At 41.8% G+C, this 16,068-nt stretch overlaps 2 protein-coding genes and 1 non-coding gene across 12 annotated transcripts in view; 1 reads left to right on the top strand and 2 right to left on the bottom strand.

Annotated features, from left to right (window-relative positions):
* LOC132890503 (transmembrane O-methyltransferase homolog) overlaps positions 1 to 6,267 on the bottom strand; it is a 57,914-nt gene extending 51,647 nt beyond the window's left edge. For 3 of the 5 annotated variants that reach the window (XM_060927410.1, XM_060927407.1, XM_060927413.1), the window contains exon 1: positions 6,052 to 6,267. Coding sequence is in view for 1 of the 5 variants with exons in the window: in XM_060927413.1 (XP_060783396.1) it covers positions 6,052 to 6,059 (8 nt within the window). In the remaining 4 variants the exon portion in view is untranslated. Of the gene's footprint in view, positions 1 to 3,974; positions 4,249 to 6,051 lie in introns of all 5 variants that reach the window. The other 2 variants (XM_060927409.1, XM_060927414.1) reach the window with 1 other exon arrangement.
* limch1b (LIM and calponin homology domains 1b) overlaps positions 1 to 16,068 on the top strand; it is a 322,052-nt gene that overhangs the window by 43,605 nt on the left and 262,379 nt on the right. The gene's annotated exons all lie outside the window — the stretch shown is intronic.
* trnay-gua (transfer RNA tyrosine (anticodon GUA)) lies at positions 3,070 to 3,157 on the bottom strand. The gene is given in 2 exon segments: positions 3,070 to 3,105; positions 3,121 to 3,157. It is a non-coding gene; the product is annotated as a tRNA-Tyr (tRNA).

The raw sequence follows: 16,068 nt of genomic DNA, 5'->3' as shown, positions 1-16,068 counted from the left end.
TGTAAACAAACTGGCGAAATAATAGTCGCAGTTTGTGAAAAATACAATGATAATTCTTGAAAAATAAGATGCGTTCTTATCAAATACTTTTTGTTCCTTTTTTTTTTTTTGCTTGCTTGCTTTTATTTTTGTCTTTTTTGTGGTTTTGAGTTTTTATTTTGTCCTCTGTTGGTTCAGCAACACGTTCTGCCATTTCGTTTTTCGCTACTCACGGTATATGAGCTGATAGCCTAATAGTAGAATAGTTAATCAGAGCGTGCAATTGCTCATATCCAGTGAGTGTGGATAGAATAATGAAATAATATTGGCTGGCTTTGAGTGGTCCATCAGATATATTCCATTCAGTTATCATGCTCTTGAACAAGTCAAAGACGAGTTTAATATCATGCTAGCTGAATGGAATATATCTGATAGACCATGGAAAAAAGGCCTATTATTATTATACATACACGCACTCTTCATATCAGCATTCTCAAAGGCCAACACGAGCTTACCTGTGACTTGGTGCTGTCAGTGCGGCAGTCCAGTTACCTTCCAGCTGGTGTAGTGCTAGTGTAATCAAGCTGATGATTATTATTATTATTTAACATAGTTCAGGCTATTTGGAGGTAAAACTTGTTGCAAGATGGCATGTGGATTTTATGCACTTCAGGTGATTCAGGACAGCGATTCAATTCAATCTTGAGAACCGCAACACCTGATTACGAGCGGTGCCTTTTTTTTTTTTTTTTAAACTTCGACTCGATCCAGCCAAAGATCAACTTGAGTAAGTGTAAATATTCTATTTATTATGAGCAGATCAGCTGATATGCGTGCACTGTAGTGCATACACAGGAAAAATGACTGCGCAATTTTTCCAGAGTTAAAAGCATTTTCCTCAAAAATAGTTAATTTTGCTCTATTTTGAGTTTAGAGAGTAAAATTTGGAGTTGGACTGGGAGCAGAATTACAGGGTAATTGTGTAAGAGTAACAGAGTTGGTTGTGGCTCTGAACTGAGTAAAATAGTACAAGAGTTAATTTCAAGACCCACCGAATAGAGTCAAATACCAAAATAAAGTAAAATACCAGAGAAATGCTGTTGTGAAAAGCAGTTTTAGAACTGTGTTGGAATGTGTGAAAAAATATTGTGACTTGATCTGATGGGATAAAGAGATGGTAGTGGGAGGGAATTTCACTCTTCTCATTGAATGGAATGGGAATTTTTTACACTTCTCATTGAATACTCCTCCCACTGCCAACCCTTTATCCTAAAACAAAAGGACATACATTTTTTGATGGCTAGTTAATTGTCCAAATCAATGGAGCAGATTTAAGTTTTTGTGCTCGATACATTGCTAAGACTGAACCTCAAGTGACCAAAATGGTTCATCACCATGGGCAGGGTTTTCATTAATATGGAAAACAACAGATGAAATGTGAAAAGTAACAGATTAGGCCGGGGGTCATGGGGGCCGCATAGGCCCCATGTGGGTCCAGGGCAATGCCCTGGTGGGGGGGGACTAGGGGAGCAAAGCCCCCTGGCTGAAAACAAATTTCACAATTTCTAACAGCCAATCATTAGCTCTCTATGGTCCATCTGAAATAGAAATTCAACAGTCATTCCTGGGTTTCATGGCAATTACAGTTCGTATGCCACAAAGCCCGGTCAAGATTTGGGAAATCAGAACATGACACGAACGCTTGCAGAATGAAGAAATCGAATGTATAACGACAAACATGCAAAATAGCAATAACTTTTAAAATGTAAACTGGGCAGGGTTCTCCACTTTTCAAACATAAAAGGTGGCGGAGGGGGCGGAGCCCTGGTGGGGGGACAGAGGGACAGAGTCCCCCTGAAGCTATGGACTTTGGGCTTTTTTGACAGTGAAACTGGCCAATAAATGGATAGGAAATGCTAAATCATTGTTAAAACCATTTTACAAAAAATTAACACATTCTTACTGTACATATCCTCTTTATTGTCAATGTGAGACTCATTTGACATTTCAGTTGAGACTGATGCGCCTGTTGCGCATCCCTGAATTAATTATATTCTGTGTGTGAAAAATAAATGAACTTCCATGCATAAACAAAATACCCAATTACAATAAATGCATACATTTTTTACAATACACACGTAATGTTAATTGGGTGAAACCACTCCAATCCATGCATGAGCTGATGAGCGTGCCCAAGACTGGCACTACAAAGCCACCCCGGCCTCTGTAGTTCGGGTCCTTTGACCCAGGAACCCGGAAGTCCTGTAGTAAACAACCACAGGGAAGCAACAGGAAAATGCAGCTCTCGCATACACAATCACGGATATGTGAAATAAAAAGCCTGAACTTAATTGATGTGTGTGTGTGTGCTGTTATATGATTATTGTAACTGTGTATGGTCAGAAAAGACGATAGATGAGCGTAACCGTTGTACAATAATGCTACAAACACCCGCAAAGTTATTTAGCTGCTGGCTAGTTATTTTGGCCACTTCAGGTAGCCCCATATGCATTTGTTTAATGGTCTTCTGCGTGTTAAATAGTTACAAAATTATAATAAAGCGAATACTTTATGATTTATTTGGTGTATACTGATGAAGTTACTTTTTTTTGGCCAAGGGAAGGGTAGCAGGCCAGAATTATAACGCGGCGGTGTGCCACTTTAAAAAAGAAAGAAAGGAAAGAAAGCACAACTTTATTCATCACACACTTGTGAAATTTCCTCTCTGCATTTAATCTGAAGCAGTGAACACAGACACGTGAGCAATGAGCACACACACATACCCAGAGCAGTGGGCAGCCATGCTAACAGCGCCCAGGGAGCAGTTGGGAGTTAGGTGCCTCGCTCAAGGGCACCTCAGCCCAAGGCCGTCCCATATTAACCTAACCTGCATGTCTTTGGATTGTGGGGGAAACCAGAGCACCCGGAGGAAACCCACGCAGACACGGGGAGAACATGCAAACTCCACACAGAAAGGCCCTCGCCGGCCGCTGGGTTTGAACCCAGAACCTTCTTGCTATGAGGCAACTATGCTAACCACTACACCACCGTGCCACCCATAACATCAGACGCTCTGTCGGAACAAACGCTTCCTTCGAGCCGGATTCGAACCAGCGACCTAAGGATGGCCATCGTAAGCAACTACAGTCCTCCGCTCTTCCAACTGAGCTATCGAAGGGTACCCTGAAGTGCAGGGTAAGCGCCCATGGAGAACACTACTGGGCATTTTCCACGAGACTTACCAGTTTTTTCTGCGAAGCCAAAATCGAACAGTGTTCGCGTTCGTTTTTTTGTGGTCACCATCACGCTATACCATACAGGATAGGGTCACCATCTTACCATGTGGGAACCACGTGATATGCTATAATTTAATACGTGCTAAATGATTGGGCGATATACAGTAAGAAGGATTAGCCAATCGCTTCCCACCTTTTATCTTAGTCACATGTACACAGCCTCAGCAACCAAATGGCGCACAAGTAACTGCGTTCCTTATCAAACAAGTCGGACGCGAAAGCTCAAACAATTACGGAAAAATTGCATTTGGCCGAAAAACAACCGATTCAGACGTCATTACAGCCAATGATTTTGATCGGCAATCGGTTACTAATGAAAACCCTGCATGGGTAAGGTAATATGCTTTTCACATATTCTAACACCGTTCTAAAACTGCTTTTTACAACATCCTTCATTTATCTGTGTTTTTTTTTTTTTTTTAAGTACAATCATGACATACATACTGTGTGGATATTAGCTGAACTTGTGCTGAGTAAAAAAAAAAAGTCATATGACTTTGAAAATACTGCTTAGATTTGTTGTAATTGACAACAAAATCGGAGCATGCCAAAACCATTAGAGTGCCAGAAAATACCCTTGGACCCCAGAGAGTTAATGCATCTATGTGATACAAGACGTATGATACTGACACCGAAATATTTTGGACTTACTCTTCTGTAAAACAATGTGAACAGCCAACCATGCCCACCGAAACGTACCACTGTTTCCTACACAGAGGTTGTACTCTCTGGATATTCTCTCCAAGTTTGCATGGGTTCCTCCCATGCAAACAGCAAGCAGGTGTATTAAAAGCAAGCAGGTGTATTAATGACTAAACGATCCGTTGATGTGAATGAGTGTGTCACTTTGTGTGCATGATCATCTGAGATGGACTGGTGTCCCTTCCAGGGTGTACCCCTGCCTCCGAGACAAGATCGGTTCCAGATCTACTGCAACACTGCCCAGGATAAAGTGATCACTGCTGATTGGAGACTGCAGGAAAAAAAATGAATGAATGCTGGTCAGTGTTTAGATAAGGATTGGGGCAAAAATATGGGGAACGAGAAAGCGATATAATAAATCAAATCAACAGTAAACTAACAAACTCGAAGGAAGAGAAAAGGAAACAAACACAAACTACAGATGGACCTGGTAAAGTTTTTGCATGTCAGTCAGCAAATTTGAATGGTATATTTAAAAACTCCACTCCGTTGTCCTGCCCAGCACACCTGGTCCCGCTTCCAGGTTTACTTCAGACCTGTGGGAACCACTGTACAGTACGGGAGTGTGAACTTCAGTTGAAGGAGTGTTGTATTGAGCCATACTAGTGTGTTGTATTGGCTTGTTAATGACGCTGATGGTCAGGTGTTTGAGCCTGGCGAAGTCAAACCCTGTTCAGAATGTCTGTAATCAGTTCCTTTTCTAAAGAGGTCTTGGTGAAGTTTACTCAGGATTAGAGGTCTGCGCGGGACAGAATTTGCAGTCCCGCTCCCGCCCGCTTCTGCAAAGAATTATGATTTTCAGTCCCGCTCCCGCCCGTGCCTGCCATATTTTGTCCCACTCCCGCCCGCAAATCCCGCATGATGCAGACGTTCGTGTTATTTCTCACGAAAGTTCTTGTCATTGGCTTGGGGAATTAAACATGTTGAGCTTAGCTGAGCTCTCCACTGACCGATCCTTCACCTAGCGCACGTAGCGAGGGTGCGCGTTGCCAGGCGGCATGCTCAACTGAGGCTTTACAGAGATACCCAACACACCTACCAACATGATCGGAGATCTCAAACACGGAAGAGCGGAAAGGAATTGGAAACGTACACGAGATTAGACCACATCTGCAAATTTAGGCATCTTAAAATGTTTTTATTAATGCCAAATAAAATATCCAGCACAAATGATATATGATAGACATAAATTAATAATTTATACATTTTATTTTAAACACGTTTTAAGTTAGCGGGACTGCAGCTTATCACCTCTTCCGCCCGCTCCCGCATTGTGCACTCCCCCTCCCGCCCGTGCCCGCAATGAACTTTCAAAATTTGTCCTGCGCCGCACTGCTTTGCGTCGGGTCCCGCGGGACTCCCATGGGAGTGCAGGGCTCTACTCAAGATTGTGTGTGTGTGTGTGAGAGAGAGAGAGAGATATTATCTGTGTTTGGGTGGAGGAATGTTCTCAGGATTTTATATTCACTTGAGTAAGATGAGGTCTTTGCTGTCATCAGATTACTGAACCTGATGTTTCTATCAGAGAGCTATCCCCCTCCCATCAAATCTTACACATACAGATTTGAGATTCAGGATTGTTCTATGCTGAGCCCTTTTCAGGAACAATGGCGTTCACCACCGTGAATGGAGCTATTCAGAAAGAGGCGCGCACTCTCGCTCGCTCTCTTGCTCGTGCTCTCGCGCTCTCTTGTGTGCGCCGTCTCTCGCACTCTCATGTGCACACACTCGCGCGCACACACACTTTCTCTCTCTCTTCTCTCACACACACACACACACACACACACACACACACACACACACACACACACGTGTGCGCACTCACCCTGTAGGCCTATACTGTTTCTACCCAGATGGTATTTAGGCAGGCAGACAGACACAAACACGTACACACATGCAGAATGATCATTCACACACTAATTACGAAACACATGGTATTGCTATCTGAAATAAATCCAGGCGTCTGAACACCACGTCTATCTTCTGTTTCTTTCTTTATCTTACTCTTACACACACACACACACACACACACACACAACTATAAAACTGAGAAGCTCCACTGTTTGGCAGGTACCTGGTCATTTCTCGTACAACGTCCTTCTCCCTCAGACGTCTCGCTTATAATTTCCATGCATCTTTGTCTTGATGCTCTGGCCACTTCTCATTTGCTTGCTTGATTCATCAGGAGTAGTTGAATCATCTTTGCCAAGTCGTTTTCTTACAGCAGGTTCTGATACGTTCCTGTCATGGATATTTTATTCAGCCGTTCATTCACAATGGTGTACATGATTTTGCATAATCCTGCACCAACACGGGGGTGGACCATTGCTGTGTTGTGTTCCAACCTGTCGCTTCAGCACAAGCATCAGCCATTTCTCTTTGTGTGGAAAGGAGTTACTTGTACTTGATGCTTGTAAATCACTGAACCTTGCTACAGTATAAGACCCAAAGAACATGAATGAAATCTTGCACCACATAATGGATTGTGTCCATCTTGTTATTTATTTACCAAGAAAGCATTTATTGTGCAGAAGCCATGTGGTGAAAATACTGTATGGAAGTAAATAAATAAGGAATTTGCAACCAAGAGCTGTAAATTCAAAGCCGGTTATTAACTGGTGATCAGGAGGCCACTGAGATAAAAGCAGAACAGTTTGGTGGTCTGGTGCAGTCATGTTTGTCAGTGATCTCCGAGAAGAAACTTTATTAAGGACATTTCCAAATAAAATAAGTACAGCATTGTTGAACACTGAACTGCAACAGTCGCTTCTCTGAGATCATTGCTGGTGCCTTTTCTTCACAGTGTGTTGTTAATATAAACTTAAATGCACTAGAGCACCAAAGTACGATGGCATATTGAGGCCAATGTAGGGTTTATATATTTAAAAAAAAAAAAAAAGAGTTGACGGGTAATATTCTGAGAAAAATCAAATTTCTGAGATTAAAGTATTACATTTATGAGGGGAAATAAAAACCTCTGATATTCTCAGAGATTTTAAAGTCATAAATCTCCAAGGAAAAACACCACCCACAGACATTTCAGATGAGGGGGGGGAAAACCTCAGAAATTCCAAGATTTAAGAAGTCACAAATTTACAAGAAAAAAAATTAACGCTTCCTGGCTGCAGTGGATTCTGGGAAATGAAGTTGAATATCTCTTGGTGCTTTATTTAAATAATATTGGCTGGCTTTGAGTGGTATATCAGACACAGTGGTGCTTGAAAGTTTGTGAACCCTTTGGAATTTTCTATATTTCTGCATAAATATGACCTAAAACATCAGATTTTCACACAAGTCCTAAAAGTAGATAAAGAGAACCCAGTTAAACAAATGAGACAAAAATATTATACTTGGTCATTTATTTATTGAGGAAAATGATCCAATATTACCGTACATATCTGTGAGTGGCAAAAGTATGTGAACCTTTGCTTTCAGTATCTGGTTTGACCCCCTTGTGCAGCAATAACTGCAACTAAACATTTCCGGTAACTGTTGATCAGTCCTGCACACTGGTTTGGAGGAATTTTAGCCCATTCCTCCATACAGAACAGCTTCAACTCTGGGATGTTGGTGGGTTTCCTCACATGAACTGCTCGCTTCAGGTCCTTCCGCAACATTTCGATTGGATTAAGGTCAGGACTTTGACTTGGCCATTCCAAAACATTAACTTTATTCTTCTTTAACCATTTTTTAGTAGAACGACTTGTGTGCTTAGGGTTGTTGTATTGCTGCATGACCCACCTTCTCTTGAAATTCAGTTCATGGACAGATGTCCTGACATTTTCCTTTAGAATTCGCTGATATAATTCAGAATTCATTGTTCCATCAATGATGGCAAGCCGTCCTGGCCCAGATGCAGCAAAACAGGCCCAAATCATGATACTGCCACCACCACGTTTCACAGATTGGATAAGGTTCTTATGCTGGAATGCAGTGTTTACCTTTCTCCAACCATAACACTTCTCATTTAAACCAAAAAGTTCTATTTTGGTCTCATCCGTCCACAAAACATTTTTCCAATAGCCTTCTGGCTTGTCCACGTGATCTTTTGGCTAATGTTAATGTGAGAGAGGCCTTCAGTTGCTTAGAAGTTACCCTGGGGTCCTTTGTGACCTCGCCGACTATTACACGCCTTGCTCTTGGAGTGATCTTTGTTGGTTGACCACTCCTGGGGAGGGTAACAATGGTCTTGAATTTCCTCCATTTGTACACAATCTGTCTGACTGTGGTTTGGTGGAGTCCAAACTCTTTAGAGATGGTTTTGTAACCTTTTCCAGCCTGATGAGCATCAACAACACTTTTTCTGAGGTCCTCAGAAATCTCCTTTGTTCGTGCCATGATGCGCTTCCACAAACGTGTTGTGAAGATCAAACTTTGATAGATCCCTGTTCTTTAAATAAAACAGGGCGCCCACTCACACCTGATTGTCATCCCATTGATTGAAAACACCTGACTCTAATTCCACCTTCAAATTAACTGCTAATCCTAGAGGTTCACATACTTTTGCCACTCACAGATATGTAATATTGGATCATTTTCCTCAATAAATAAATGACCAAGTATAATATTTTTGTCTCATATTTTTAACTGGGGGCGGCACGGTGGTGTAGTGGTTAGCGCTGTCGCCTCACAGCAAGAAGGTCCTGGGTTCGAGCCCCGGGGCCGGCGGGGGCCTTTCTGTGTGGAGTTTGCATGTTCTCCCCGTGTCCACGTGGGTTTCCTCCGGGTGCTCCGGTTTCCCCCACAGTCCAAAGACATGCAGGTTAGGTTAACTGATGACTCTAAATTGACCGTAGGTGTGAATGTGAGTGTGAATGGTTGTGTGTCTATGTGTCAGCCCTGTGATGACCTGGCGACTTGTCCAGGGTGTACCCCGCCTTTCGCCCGTAGTCGGCTGGGATGGGCTCCAGCTTGCCTGCGACCCTGTAGAAGGATAAAAGCGGCTAGAGATAATGAGATGAGATGAGATTTTTAACTGGGTTCTCTTTATCTACTTTTAGGACTTGTATGAAAATCTGATGATGGTTTAGGTCATATTTATGCAGAAATATAGAAAATTCTAAAGGGTTCACAAACTTTCAAGCACCACTGTACAACTCGACACGGCTGGATGCACATACTCCATACTTTGCACATGGATTGGTGACACCCCAGAGAGGCCCAAGACAACATTTTTGATTTACCTAAACACACTATTCATTTCCCGTACGCTACATGCTCACACTAACACAGTGCGCGCAACCTCGGTGGGGAATCCCCTCCCCCACTCACCTGAGGGTTTCGATTGGACGCGACCTCACAATCGGTGCTCCTCGCTGGAGACTTTCGTTAGGGCCGAGTCTATGTCACTGAGGAGACATGGGGAGTGATTTAGTCCCTGTGAAGAGCACCATTCAGAGGAAATCAGGTTCACAAGCAATAACTACTAGTAATAACTGAAACAAAATCAATATTTGGTATGAGACGACCCTTTAAATAAATAAATAAAAGCTGCGATGACCTGGCGACTTGTCCAGCGTGCACCCTGCCTCTCGCCCATAGTCAGCTAGGATAAGCTCCAGCTTGCCTGCGATCCTGCACAGGATAAAGCAGCTACAGATAATGGATGGATAATAACAGTCCCAGGTACAATGAGCGCAGTTTTATAAGGAAATGAGTTGTAGGTTTTACTGAGCATCTTGCAGAACGAGCCACAGTTCTTCTGGACACTTTGACGGTCACACTCGCTTCTTCATTTTGCACCAAAACCCAGTAGCCTTCATTATGTTTTCTTTTTTAATCTGAAAATTGGTCTCTTGCGTAATATGCTGCTCAGATGCAAACTTTTTTTTTTTTCCTGCGACATTTAATTTTGCACTGGAAAATGAACATTTGGAACTCAAATGTTTTTGTATTGACTTGATAATATAGAAGTCATAAAATAGAAATCTATAACAAGGTTTGTATGAAGAAAATAAATAAATAAATAAAAAGAAGTGTGCCGAAGCTTTTGGCACTGTATATTTCTTTTGAATTTTGTTTAGGAGCATTCAGATAGTTTGATTTTATGAGAAAAATGGGTGCATTTTGCAGACTGCATGGTGTTGTATTTATATAATAAATGTAGATGCTGACGTTGTTTACGCCTGTGTGGTACAAATTTGGCAGCATCATCACTACCTGACCTGCATTCCCTGCGCTTTCATTCCAGAAAACGTTGATGTTCATTTTCAATACTGCAAAAGTCTTTGTAGCAGGAAATACATGAACTTTCATTCATGGGTCATTCATGGGTATTTCTTTGATCATCAAAAAGTGAAAATGGTGGGCGGTCTCAACTTTTGTAGAACTTTAGGTACTTTGGTATGACGGTGGTTTGGGCCTGTTTTGCTGCATCTGGGCCAGGACGGCTTGTCATCAGTGATGGACCAATGAATTCTGAATTATACCAGCAAATTCTAAAGGAAAATATCAGGACATCTGTCCATGAACTGAATCTCAAGAGAAGATGGGTCATGCAGCAAGACAACAACCCTAAGCACACAAGTCGTTCTACCAAAGAATGGTTAAAGAAGAATAAAGTTAATGTTTTGGAATGGCCAAGTTAAAGTCCTGACCTTAATCCAATCAAAACGTTGTGGAAGGACCTGAAGCGAGCAGTTCATGTAAGGAAACCCACCAACATCCCAGAGTTGAAGCGGTTCTGTACGGGGGAATGGACTAAAGTTCCTCCAAGCCGGTGTGCAGGACTGATCAACAGTTACCGGAAACATTTAGTTGCAGTTATTGCTGCACAAGGGGGTCACACCAGATACTGAAAGTAAAGGGTCACATACTTTTGCTACTCACAGATATGTAATATTGGATCATTTTCCTCAGTAAATAAATGGCCATTTATAATATTTTTGTCTCATTTGTTTAACTGAGTTCTCTTTATCTACTTTTATGACTTGTGTGAAAATCTGATGATGTTTTAGGTCATATTTATGCAGAAATATAGAAAATTCTAAAGGGTTCACAAACTTTCAAGCACCACTGTATAGGCAAACAGACAGAGAGACAGCCTTCCTTTAGTAGTATAGATGGCTTACTGTTGTGTTTTTATTATTATTTTTTTATTATTATTTTTTTAAAATGTTGAAACATTGCATTTAATTATTTTGAAGCCATTTTTGGTCTTGCATGCACTTAAGACTTTTTGCACAGAACTATATGTTCCAAAATTAGTGTAATATCAGTGTTTTTATTAGTTTCTTAGCTGCTTACTGTGATATTTCCATAATTCATATTTTATTCAGAGTTTTGAATCGGTACAGTTTTCCAGGTACTAAAGAAGAATTTGCTGTCGTAATTGCTGCTGTGACTTGGATATGTTTTGCAGCCACAGTACTTTGGCACCTTTTAAATTGACCATGAACTTTTCATATCAGTGCATTCTGGCAGGAACTGGATTATACAACAGGACAGTGAGCCTAAGCACACCAGCAAGAGAAACCTGAATGACTGAAAAAGGAGAAAATAAACTTTTTGGGATGGCCAAAGCAAAGTTCTGATCTCAATCCCATTTAAATACTTAACACACTGTTTTCCCTAAGTGGGTTTTTAATTTTAATTTTTTTGTTGGGGGGGATTAAAAGAGAATTAAAAAAAGAGATTAAAATGGCGTATGAACCATTTTTATAGTTCTAATTGATTTTGTAATTCTAATTAGAAAGTCGGGCGGCACGGTGGTGTAGTGGTTAGCGCTGTCGCCTCACAGCAAGAAGGTCCTGGGTTCGAGCCCCAGGGCCGGCGAGGGCCTTTCTGTGTGGAGTTTGCATGTTCTCCCCGTGTCCGCGTGGGTTTCCTCCGGGTGCTCCGGTTTCCCCCACAGTCCAAAGACATGCAGGTTAGGTTAACTGGTGATTCTAAATTGACCGTAGGTGTGAATGTGAGTGTGAATGGTTGTCTGTGTCTATGTGTCAGCCCTGTGATGACCTGGCGACTTGTCCAGGGTGTACCCCACCTTTCGCCCGTAGTCAGCTGGGATAGGCTCCAGCTTGCCTGCGACCCTGTAGAAGGATAAAGCGGCTAGAGATAATGAGATGAGATTAAAACGGCGTATGAACCATTTTTATAGTTCTAATTGATTTTGTAATTCTAATTAGAAAGTCGGGTTGCTTATTTTTCTCTCACCTCTCCACTGCCTATCACTACTTTGAATTACGTGTTGAGGGAAGAAGTACAGTAGTAGACTGACCGTGCTCGTTTGAAACGGCATGTAAAAAATGCCATTTTCTCTGGGTAGCTAACTTGAAGATGTTTACAAAGTGATATCGTATTCCAACCTGATCTCACTATGAATATTCATAACATGACATTAGCTAACTTAATACAGTGTGTGTCTGAAGACTCTCACTTTTTTTTTTTGACAAAAAAAAGTCGTATGTCCGTCTTTTGCCGCTTAGAGGATTCTGACATAGCTAACTATTGTTTGAATCAAATTGTTTTTGAGCACATGAGAGGAGAGCAACTTGAGCAGGGGCTGTTTCTGCATGGTCCTAGTGCCTGCATATTCTCCTGTTTTTTGTTTTTGAACAGGTGCTCTTTCCGCATGGTCCTAGTGCCTGCATCCCTGTGTCTCCCCCTCGGACCTTAAAACATGCGTGTGTGGGGGGGCTTTCAGGGGGGTGTGGGATCCTGTTGAGGGTGGACCCGTCCCTCCCCAAATATAATGGTAGGGGAAACACTGATAGAACTGTTACAGGTGGTTCTATAATCTTCTGAATAATTGTGGGTACTTGCTTGTGTCTACATGGCTTCTCTCTCCGGAAGACTTCCATGTTGGAACACTCACTGAATGTTACAAAACCCTGTAACCTGAGCCCCCTTCTATAAATGTCAAATAATGTCTCCTAACATAGTGAAAGCGTCACTGTGTTGATTATACATAATTAACACCACCATAATAATCTGCTTGGATTAGGCTTAGATAAGTATACGACGTCCTCCATATAATCCCTGTGAATGAGCTGTTGCAGAAACAATAGCGTATCAGAACTAGTGCATTAATAAAGACCTATAATTTATGTTACAGCTGGCACGTGTATCAGAGGTGTGCTGTTATAGAAAATTAATCCACGCCTTCTGATTTGAGAATTTAACCTGTGTGTGTGTGAGAGAGAGAGAGAGACTTGTCTATACAGTAAGTGAAGTTATGGTGTACCACAGAGAAAGATGCGAATAAGACTTCTGATCCATCTTTAAGTCCTGTATTAAAAATGTTAGTCTTTTTGCTAATGTTAGCTCTTATCTGTTGCCTTTATTTATTTATTTATTTAAAGGGTAATGGGTTATGGACTATTATTAGAACCATGTTCTGAAAAATCTAGCAACTTCTATAAAAGAGTTCAATCCAGATTGATTGGCTTGGTCTGGTTGTAGATATCAACGCTGGATAAACCCCAGAGATGCAGTCTAAGTTTGGCGCTTTGAATCTGTCCCACTGTGTGTTCTTCATATCTGATTTGTTTCTAGACATCTGTGTTTTGTTGTTGATGCTTGCAATAGTCCAAACTCCAACAAACAAACTCATTTCCCATGGATTTTCAGTGGAATGGGATGGACGCCAGATGCAGGAAGAAGAAAATCTAATGGTTCTCTAGTGATCTCTTTAAAGTCGTCTTTCATCTGCTCATCTTGCATTCTGTGTCATATTATGTCCATTAGCATGCAAATGAAAAGGGCTCTTTCTTTGGATCTTTCTCACTGCTGCCATATCTGCTTTGCGTCAGTGGCTTTGTCTAGCCTTACACTTTGGTTTGTTTTAGGCCATGGTTTTGTGTGTGTGTGTGTGTGTGCGGGTATGTGAACAACCCCAAGGTTTTTGGGATGGTGCCTGAGGAAGCAAGGCAGCTCCACTTCCAGTCTCAGTGACAGGATTATGCTCTAGCATTTCTGAGTTGAGTTCCATGAAGAGGACTATGGAGTCCAGTAGTTCTTGTGCACTCAGCCTATAATTGGATTGGATTAGCAAGAAATAGAATACAAGATTAAGCCGAGTTTGCACTATTTGCCTTCGATGTTTGTTGCCATATAGCGCTGAAGACCGACTGAGGCTTTGTAAATTATTGGAGACATTCTCTATGGGGCAAACTCTCAAAACTAAAGTTGGTTATAGATGTCTGCTAGGCTAGACTGTGCTGTACCTCTTCAGGAAAGTGGAGGTACCCGTCTCACTAGGGTGTGCAACTATCTTAGCAGTAGCTTCACTGGGCTGTAGGGGTTGAAACTTGGTCTTAGCATCGCTTTAAGACAGTTTCGAGTTCGATCAGCTGCCTGTGTATCGCTTTGGAGATGTGAAGCAGTCCCTGAAGCATATTTCCTTCTAACTCCAGACTTGGCTGGATCACCGTTTCCTTTGCCAGCCACCAAAAGACCCTCGCAGCTGCATTCAGTTGGGCACTGTAGAGCTACCAGCGTGTGTTGATGTTATGACTCACACTTTGTGTTCTCTCTCTGTACCTCCTGAGCTCCAAGCATGGCTTCCTGTTGACCACTGAGTTGGCTCAGAGTGCTTGCCACTGGTGGTCTTTGCCACCTCTGTTCCGTCATGTTGCAGGGGGGCTTGTGATTGCCAGCAAGCCTCTTCTGTGGGCAGACGCCATTGTGGCTGGCAATCCTGGGCATGCATAACTCTCGGCACACAGATCCCATGAGGCCACACCTCCATCCTTTGCTTTCCCACTGCTTCGCTTTCTCTTCTCTGTTTTTGGCCACCGTCTGGTTGATCTGTCCCAGGAGTTGTTCCCCTCGTCACCAGCCCCACTTTTGACACCAATGTGGCATTGATGAGAGAGACGCTTTACCAGAAAGCACTATACCGTAAGAACAATGGATATACTCTTTCATTGATAAATGCACACTTGCAGCACAACACAGGCTTGGTGGTTTGCCACAGAATTGGATAAAAAAAAATGGAGAAAACCAGTGGGAAAACCCAGCAGCCTCTTGCTGGATGGGAGGCATAAACAAACAAATCAATAATATGCTGTTAAACACCTGCTGGCATGGACAACCCATAAAAATATGTTTTTATAAAAGTAAACACGTATTCTGTTGAAGCAGAGACAGTAACTACCATCATAATGGACAGTTATGGGGGCTTATGGTTAGGAAAATGAGAACCCACCATCTGAAGGCACCAGTGGCATGCCAATATTTGCTATGAAAAATACGATTGGCATACTGTGTTTTTTCTTTTTAAACTGTAATGCAGTTTTCCATTGGACATCTGTGAAGTTGTTCGCATTACCTACCAAAGCGGCCAGAGCAAAACACTGGAACTTGTGAAGCACTGGGGAAATGGAAATGCTTGCCAATCAAAGCTCAGAAAATGTATAATCAAAATATGAGTGGGAAAACATTAAAAGCAGTTAGAGTTCCTTGCTAACATTCTTCTTTAGGTTTCTAAGTACAACCCCGATTCCAAAAAAGTTGGGACAAAGTACAAATTGTAAATAAAAACAGAATGCAATAATTTACAAATCTCAAAAACTGATATTGTATCACAATAGAACATAGACAACATATCAAATGTCGAAAGTGAGACATTTTGAAATTTCATGCCAAATATTGGCTCATTTGAAATTTCATGACAGCAACACATCTCAAAAAAGTTGGGACAGGGGCAATAAGAGGCTGGAAAAGTTAAAGGTACAAAAAAGGAACAGCTGGAGGACCAAATTGCAACTCATTAGGTCAATTGGCAATAGGTCATTAACATGACTGGGTATAAAAAGAGCATCTTGGAGTGGCAGTGGCTCTCAGAAGTAAAGATGGGAAGAGGATCACCAATCCCCCTAATTCTGCACCGACAAATAGTGGAGCAATATCAGAAAGGAGTTTGACAGTGTAAAATTGCAAAGAGTTTGAACATATCATCTACAGTGCATAATATCAAAAGATTCAGAGAATCTGGAAGAATCTCTGTGTGTAAGGGTCAAGGCCAGAAAACCATACTGGGTGCCCCTGATCTTTGGGTCCTTAGACGGCATTGCATCACATACAGGCATGCTTCTGTATTGGAAATCACAAAATGGGCTCAGGAATATTTCCAGAGAACATTATCTGT

This window comes from Neoarius graeffei, chromosome 8 (assembly GCF_027579695.1).
Source record: "Neoarius graeffei isolate fNeoGra1 chromosome 8, fNeoGra1.pri, whole genome shotgun sequence".
NCBI lineage: Eukaryota > Metazoa > Chordata > Actinopteri > Siluriformes > Ariidae > Neoarius > Neoarius graeffei.
The sequence above is the reverse complement of the archived record's forward strand: the minus strand, read 5'-3'. Positions and strand labels throughout refer to the sequence as shown.